Source organism: Chrysochloris asiatica, unplaced genomic scaffold (genome assembly GCF_000296735.1).
Source record: "Chrysochloris asiatica unplaced genomic scaffold, ChrAsi1.0 scaffold00034, whole genome shotgun sequence".
Lineage (NCBI taxonomy): Eukaryota > Metazoa > Chordata > Mammalia > Afrosoricida > Chrysochloridae > Chrysochloris > Chrysochloris asiatica.
The window spans coordinates 958672-967144 of NW_006408552.1; the positions used below are offsets into that span (position 1 = coordinate 958672).

Consider the following 8473-nt stretch of genomic DNA (forward strand, 5'->3'; position numbering starts at 1 on the left):
CTGTAAGCCTTCCAACCTTGTAAATATTCCTTTATAAGTGGTTCAGAGTTCTGGCATCATCCCCTGAGCCTGCTTGGTCTGGTATTCTGTGTTGTTGCTGATGGAGCTCCTCACTTCCACCTGATCTGCCATCTTGTTTGTTCTTCCCTATTTAGGAGACTTTTGCAACAATTTTTCTGCCTCTTCTCTTCCTTTCTTCTTTATCCCCAGCTTCCTTGTCACCTTCTCCCTGTACTTTTGCCAGGACCTTCCTTCTGCTTTCTACCTTTGGCTCTTCCCTCCCTTCCCTGCTCCATGGCCCCTTTTCCTCCCACTGAGCACCCATCTCTTCTATAATCTCTTCACACACTGTTCATATGTGTTTCCAGATCTTACTTGCATAGGTGCCACACCAGGCTCCTATTTCCGTTCCTTGTCTATATTTCTTCTTTCTTCCTTAGTCCATCGGGTCTTTCCATTCTCATTCTTCTCCTATTTCACCTTCTCATATTTCTCCATCTGCCTGTCACCCTACTCCATAAGCCTGTCCACTCCAACTCTGTGCCCTCCTTTCTCTCACCTTTCCTGATGCCTGAGGCTGCCTTCTTGAAAGTCCTTGAGAGATCCCAGGCCCCACTTACATTGTCTGTCCCTGGAGAGGGGGGTCCCCAGCCCAGCTCTATGTACCCCATCATTCAGGACAGTGACCCAACAGTTTCACTAAGCGTTGAATGATTTTTTCATTTGTTCCCTCTCTCCCTTCCCGTTGCCATCTTGCTCACTTCCTTATGTTTTCACATCTTTTTCTTTTCCTTCCACTTCCTGTCCATTTCTCTTCAGTGCCTGTATCCCCACTCTTTGTTCTCCCTTTTGTCATTTTACTTCTTCCTTTCCTTTCCTGCCCTCCCCCTATTTCCCAATTGTTTACTCTTCTCCCCGACTCTCGTCATCCCTCTTCCCTGTCACCTTCTCTACCTCTCTGGCTCACATCACAAGCTCACTCAGCAGAAGAACTGCACTCTCCATGTGGCAGCAGTGGCTGAGACTTTAGCCCCAGCAACCAGTAGCTTCACGGAGCAAGGCTCAAGTTGGTTGGCTGGCTGTGGGGGCGGGGCTAGGGAGACAGGGGTCATGTGTGAAAAGATACTGCTTTCCGGAGTACTACAGGCCCTTACACAAGTCTTTGTATGAATTGGCTATATCCAGTCGGGGCAAGAAAGGAGCTCTGGTAGCATAGTGGTTAGGAATTGGGCTGCGAGTCACAAGGTCAGCAGTTCGAAACTACCAGCTGTTCAGTGGGAGAAAGAGGAGGTTATCTGCTCCTGTAAAGATTTACAGCCTTGGAAACCCTGTACAGGGTCGCTACAACAACAACAACAAGTGGGGCAAGAAAAGGAAGAATTTATGACTCTGGGAAATCTAAAAAGTCAGAACTCAAAGGACAAGGGCCCGCTAGCTGCCTGCTAGCTGCTGCTTCTGGGAGGATGCCCACGTTGTACCTGGTGCCTGGGGTGGCGCTGCAGGATAATGCACAGGACTGCAAAGTCGGGTTGACCTGCAAGGTCAGAGGTTCAAACTCACCAACCGCTCTTTGGAAACCCTATATAGGGTCACTGTGGGTCGGAACCGACTTGATGGCACTTAACAACAACAAATCCGTGTCCTGACTCAAATACTTCTGGGAGAATTGATGCTGGGCCAGTCCGAGATGCTGCTGATTCAAGACTGCTGTTGGAGCTCCTCAGGGTCCCCTGCCCCCCTGTGCCTCCCCCAACTTCAGACATCTTATCCTTGGCTCCCTTTACCTTCCCAGATGGCTACTACATGCTCCTGGACTCCAAGGATGCAAAACCGGGTCAGAAATCGAGCCTCTTGAGCCCACTGAGTCAGTCCTCTGGCTGTCTGAGCCTCTCCTTTCACTACATCCTTCGGCCTCGGACAGCTGGTGCAGCCCTGGTCATTAAGGCTGTGACCTTGGGTTAGTGGGAAACTCCCAGCATTGAATTGAGGGGTAAACATTGGGGCATCCCTCAGGAAGCCTGGAATATATGAGAGATTACTTCATGGGTTGGAATTGGAGAGTTGCAGAACACTGGCTTCTGGAAAAATAGATAAAGATGCTAGGAGAGTGTGAGAGAAGGGTGTGCTTACATTTGGGGCTGGATACCCCAGCGATCTGTTATCCATCCTTCTGAGGATAAGGCTGAAGTCATTTCCCAGTCTTCTTGATCTCACTTCTCTTTCCAATTCCTCCCACTGCAGGCAGCATCCAGAAACACACTCTCTTCTCAGGACAGCCGGGATCCAACTGGCAGCCGGTTTCTGTCAATTACACAAGCCAGGGGCAGATACAGGTACACAGGAGCATGGCTGGCACTTCCAGTCTAGAAATGAATTGAGGGTCTGGTGACAGGGACCAGAGTGCGTGGGTCTCTGGATGGAGTTCACAGACCAGAGGCTGGGGTTTTAGAGTGTACGCTACTCTCCCACTCTCTTCAGTTCATCATGATTGGTGTGTTCGGAGAAATCCCAGAGCCAGCTGTGGCAGTGGATGCCATCACTATTGCTCCCTGTGCAGGTAACAGCAGGACCCGGAAGGCCCTGATATCGCCGAACCAGGGGTGAGAAGCAGTAGGAATCAAGAGTGCGGTCAAAAGTTCTCACACATCTTCCATTTTCATCCCCCAGAGAGCTTGCCTCAGTGTGACTTCAATGATAATGCCCATCCCTTCTGTGACTGGGTCCAGGTACCGAGGGATGGTGGACACTGGACCCGGGGAAGTAGAAATATGCCCACAGACTCTTCTGGAGGTTCCCCTAATAGAGGTGAGAAGTTTGAGGACCCCTCAAGTCAATGAATCACTGAATTTGCTCTCAGCTATGGGACTGGTTGTTGTGGTTGGTGGAGGAAGTGTCAGTAGAGAGGATGTTGTAGGTGGTGAAGATCAGTAAGCAGATGATTACTGAGAAAGTACCATGGGACCAGAGCCTTGGAGATGACAGAGGTAAAGCCAGTTAAGGAATCTCACGGCTATGGGGACATTGAAACCCCACAAAAAAACAGGCTTCTTACTTCACTGAGCCCAAGGCTTCGAAAGCCACGATCCTGATTTCAGTCAACTCATGTACTGGTGCAGTGACAGAGGTTTCTTGTTTCTTTCTGAGTCTGCCTTCTTGAGTTAGAAGTTCAAAACGAGCAGGAAACAGTGCTGCCGAATGTTCAGAACCCCATTCGGAAATAGGCGTCTCCAAACCAGCAATAGGAACGGCCTTTCCATGTTTCTCATTTTATCCATTTCCTCCTTTTGTCCAGAGAGTCATCACTACATCTACCTCAAGCCTGACAAGTTTTCCCAGAGAAGACAGCCGATCCGACTGGTGAGCAGGTCCTTCTGTGCCCCGGAGGCAGTCTGTGTGGAGTTTACTTACTACATGCATGGCCCTGGAGAGGGCTCTATGCTCAAGTTCCTGCTGGGGACTCCTAGAGGGAGTGCCACAACTTCTCTCTGGAGCCGTGTGGGATCTCAGAGTCCTGCCTGGCAGCAGGTGTCCATCACCATCCCTTCAGGACGTCAACAGCCCATGCAGGTGAGAGATGGAGAGTTGGTCTTGTATGTGTCTGTATGTGGTATGATATAGAGGAACATGATGCTGGGAAGGGAGTACAATGGTTGAGAAGATGGAAAGCTGGAAAGGAAGCATGGAAGAGATGAACTTAGTGTTAGAGAGGAGGATCTCTGGCTTTTGAAAAGGAGGAAGCAGGGCTGGACTGCTGAGGCCACAACAAGTCTCCATTTTTCAAGAGGGCAGACTTCAGGCCCAGCGGTCATTGAATTGCTAGGAATTCATTTTCTTTTCGCTCTCCCTTCTGTCTGCCTCTTTCCCTCTAGCTGATCTTTGAGGCTGTCAGGAGTACCAACACTACCTTTGAAATTGCTGTAGGAGTCATCTTGATCCGTCATGGGGCCTGTTCAGGTAAGATGAAATGTGCGGTCCTGGAAACAGGATTGTGTCCTTGGATGGCCATCTTTACGAACTGCTTAAGATGCAAGTCTTATTTTGCATATCGTTTTCACAGAGCTGACTTTGTTTTCCTGTCTGACTGTGTCTTTCTGTATTCTGCCCATCTACTTACTTCCCTGATCCCATCAGGATGCTTAGTTGATGCAACTTTGATGCCATGAATTTCTATGGCTGGATCAGAACCCTTCACCCAGTGAATGGTGACCTTGAAGTCAGGGACCATATCCTATGCATTTTTTGTCTTTCTCACCGGGCATAATATCTGACATATGTTAGGATCAGAGTAAATGTTTCTTGAATGAGTAACAGTTGGGATTTGGGGGTAGAGAGACAGGAATGAATGTGTTATAGCTTTGAGACCACCTATTCTAACTAGAGGTGAGTGAAAACAGTGGTAGTATGACTAAACTCCCCACCCCAAAAATATGCATATGTTTGTTTGTTTTTTGCAGAAACTGTAATGCTTCCTATGAAACGTCCAGTTCCAACTACTGTCATCACTAAACCACCTACTGTTCCCACAGAAAAACCCACTACCACCACAGAACAATACACTATCCCCACTAAAAAGCCGACCACTACCACAGAAAAAACCACCATCACTACACAAAAAACCACCATCCCCACAGGAAAATGCACCACCCCCACTGAGGAGCCCACCGTCCCCACAGAAAAGCCCACTCTTCCCACAGAAAAATGCACTGTCCCCACTGAAAAACCCTCCACCCCCACAGAAGGTTCTACCATCCCCACTGAAGAGCCCACTGCCCCCATTGAAGAGCCCACAGTTCTCACTGAAGAGTCCACTCTCTTTGTTGAAGAACCCACGACTCCCACTGAAAAGCCCACTCTTCCCACAGAAAAACCCACTCTTCCAACAGAAAAACCTACCATTTCTACTGAAAAACCCTCTGTCCCCACAGAAGAGCCTACTGTCCCAACTGAAAAACCCACCATCCCCACTGAAAAGCCCACTGTCTCCACAGAAGAACCCATGGTCTCCATCGAATCACCTACTATCCCCACTGAAATGACCACTGTGCCCACAGAACAAATCACCATTCCCACAGAACAAACAACCACCTCCACAGAAAAGCCCACTGCTCCCACTGAAAAGCCCACCCTCCTCACAGAAAAGCCCACTGCTCCCACTGAAATATCCACCCTCCTCACAGAAAAGCCCACTGCTCCCACTGAAAAGCCCACCGTCCCCACTGAGAAACCTACCATCTCCACTGAAGAAACCACCATCCCCACTGAGAAACCCACCGTCCCCACCGAGAAACCCACCGTCCCCACCATCTCCACTGAAGAAACCACCATCCCCACTGAGAAACCCACCATCCCTACCGAGAAACCCACCATCCCTACCGAGAAACCCACTGTCCCCACCGAGAAACCCACCATGCCCACTGAGAAACCCACCATCCCCACTGAAGAAACCACTATCCCCACTGAGAAACCCACCATCCCTACTGAAGAAACCACCATCCCCACTGAGAAACCCACCATTCCCACTGAGAAACCCACCATCCCTACCGAGAAACCCACCGTCCCCACCGAGAAACCCACCGTCCCCACTGAGAAACCCACCGTCCCCACTGAGAAACCCACCGTCCCCACTGAAGAAACCACCATCCCCACTGAGAAACCCACCATCCCTACTGAGAAACCCACCGTCCCCACCGAGAAACCCACCGTCCCCACCGAGAAACCCACCGTCCCCACCGAGAAACCCACCATCCCCACAGAAATGCACACAACTGCTATGATACGTCACACCAGCCCAACACTCAAACCCATTGGACCAAGTACCATCACGACCAGTGTAACCGTTGGCATCACTGCAACCCCTAGACCTGCTCCAGGTATGAGTTGAAACATTGAACAAAGAGCTGAAAATAAGAAACAGTATGAGAGAGTTAGGGCAAGGGATGCTTCTGGTTAAAAAATCAAATCAGACTATGGAGACTTTAGAAGAAATTATGAAAACTGTCTTTGGTGACCTGGACAGAAGGCAGGGGTGGGGAATGAACTATTTGAAACGAAGCATGTGACTTATATCTTCCCTTTTTATTTGAGATATAATTCGTATATCATTAAATTCACTTACTTGAAGCATATAGTTCAGTGAGGTTTAATATATTTACAGGTAGATATATGAAATTATTACCAAGGTCAATTTTAGAATGTTTTCATCATCTCAGAAAGAAACCACCCATCCGCTCCTCAGTCCTACTTTCTGTCTCTATAGATTTGCTTATTCTGAACATTTCCTAGAAATGGAATCAAACAATTTGTGGTAGTTTGGATCTGGCTTCTTTCATTTAGCATAATGTTTTCAAGGTTCATCCATGTTATAACATATGTCAAAACGTCTTTTTTTTTTTTTTTTTTAAAGGCATATAGGTGATAGAACATTTGTCATTTCTACACTCTTCACAAGTGACATTCATGTTCAGACATTACCATTTATCATTTCCAAGTTTTTCTAGCACCCTTAAAAGAAACTCAATGTTTCTAAGCAAAAAGTCTTCCTTTTCTCATCCCTTCTCACTCATCCCCTGCTAAACTCTGGTCTTCATACACTTGCCTATTCTAGGTATTTCATAGAATTGTGATCATACAACGTTTGTCTTTTGTGACTGATCTGTTTCACTCAGCTTAATGTTTTCAAGCTTCAACTATGTTTAAGCGTGTATCCAGACCTCATTTCTCTTTATGGCTGAGTAATACTCCATTCTACATTGGCTTGCCCATTCGTCTGTGGATGGACATTTAAGCTAGTTCCATCTTTTGACTGTTGTGAAAAATGCTGCGGTGAACACTGGTGTTCAAATCACTGCATTCTTTTTGCTTTTAATTCTTTTGAGTATATACCAAGAGGTAAAATTGCTAGATCATATGGTCATTTTGTGTTTAACTTTTTGAGGAACCGCCAAACTCCTTTCCACATCTATATTACCACCAGGACTGGATGGAAGTTTCTTCCTTCATTTATTTGGCTAAATGATATGGGCTTGCTTCTTAGAGAAGAACTTGAGTTTGAAGGGAGAGGAAAGACAGGAACACTCTCTAAGAAAGGATGTGGAATCAAGGATTGACTGAGGCTGTGTTTCCCCCTTAGTGACCTGTCCCTCAAATGCCCACTACGAGTCCTGTGCCTGCCTTGCATCCTGCGAGAACCCGAAGCCCACCTGTCTGCTCCCCTGCAAGCCGGGCTGTGTTTGCAATCCTGGCTTTCTGTTTAGTGTCTCCCGCTGCATCCAAGCTTCTTCTTGCAATTGCTTCTACAACAACAACTATTACAAGGTGAGACCACAGGGTGCCTGGGTCCTCTGAGGGCAATTACTAGGGAACATCTGCTGAGATGAATTTGGATCAATGGTCACCTCCAAAACACGAGCTACACAGCGTTGGGACCATTCAGCATGTAGTTTTTGATGATCATCTCTTGTCATACAACACACATTTATTAAGGACCCTCTTGTGGTCTGGTGTGATGATTGACTGGGAAGAAGGATCAAGGTCTTTGTTGTTGTTGTTGTTAAATGCTGTCGAGTGAGCTTCTGACTCCTAGTGTCCCTGTATAGAGTATCTGAGGAGCAGCTACTGGGTTTGAACCATTGTACCACACCAGGACTCCCATGTGACATTGTGTCTCTTGTTTCTGTACTTCTCTGCCTTGTAATGACAGCCTTAATGATGTCCTAAGGATTAGACCAACCACGTAATAAAGGACCCTCAGATTCCTGGTGTGACTCTATAAGATCAGCACTGGACTGCAAACCACAAGGTTGGCAGTTCAAACCCACTAGCGGCTCTTCGGAAATCCTATGCTGGCTCGCTGTGAGTCGGAACCGACTTGATGGCGTTTAACAACAACGACACAACATATTCATCCTGAGGGAAATCTGAGGTGCCTGTGTGTATAGGGCACTGGATAATGAGCAACATATCTGACATGTTTCAGGGCAGAGTCTGACATCCCATAGTCTTGTACTGTTCCTGATGGGTTTTGATCCTGATGGCTCAAAAAGGAGTTATTGTTCCTGTCTCCCCCAACAGACGGTCTCTTGAAGAGATTTGACAAGGGTAGAAGCAATAGAGATCCTATGTGAGCCACACACGTCATTTCACACGTCCTGCTCACCACATTAAAAAGGAAATAGGAACAGGCTGAATTACTTCTAATAATAGATTCAATTCTAAATATTGGTTCAGCATGTAATCAATACAAAATTATGAGGTCTGTGTATTTTACTCACAGCTTATCTCACGTGGACTGGTCACACTCTAAGAGCGCAGTGCCATATGTGGCAGGTGGCCATGCTGGGCAGTAAGCTCTTGAGTCAGGAAATTGAACTACAGTTCTGATTCTAGCAGTTATTCATTTATCTCTCTAACTCTGTCTCCGTATCTGTAAAATTGACACATAAAGATTTCATACCTCATAAGGAGCTCTGGTAGC

The 8473-nt window shown here is 47.1% G+C and overlaps 1 protein-coding gene across 1 annotated transcript in view; it reads left to right on the forward strand.

Annotated features, from left to right (window-relative positions):
• Positions 1-8473, forward strand: part of ZAN (zonadhesin) — a 45268-nt gene that overhangs the window by 6798 nt on the left and 29997 nt on the right. The window contains 8 exon segments of the mRNA XM_006859819.1: positions 1793-1957; positions 2242-2333; positions 2479-2557; positions 2668-2812; positions 3297-3567; positions 3870-3954; positions 4455-5870; positions 7130-7314. Coding sequence (XP_006859881.1) covers positions 1793-1957; positions 2242-2333; positions 2479-2557; positions 2668-2812; positions 3297-3567; positions 3870-3954; positions 4455-5870; positions 7130-7314 — 2438 coding nt within the window.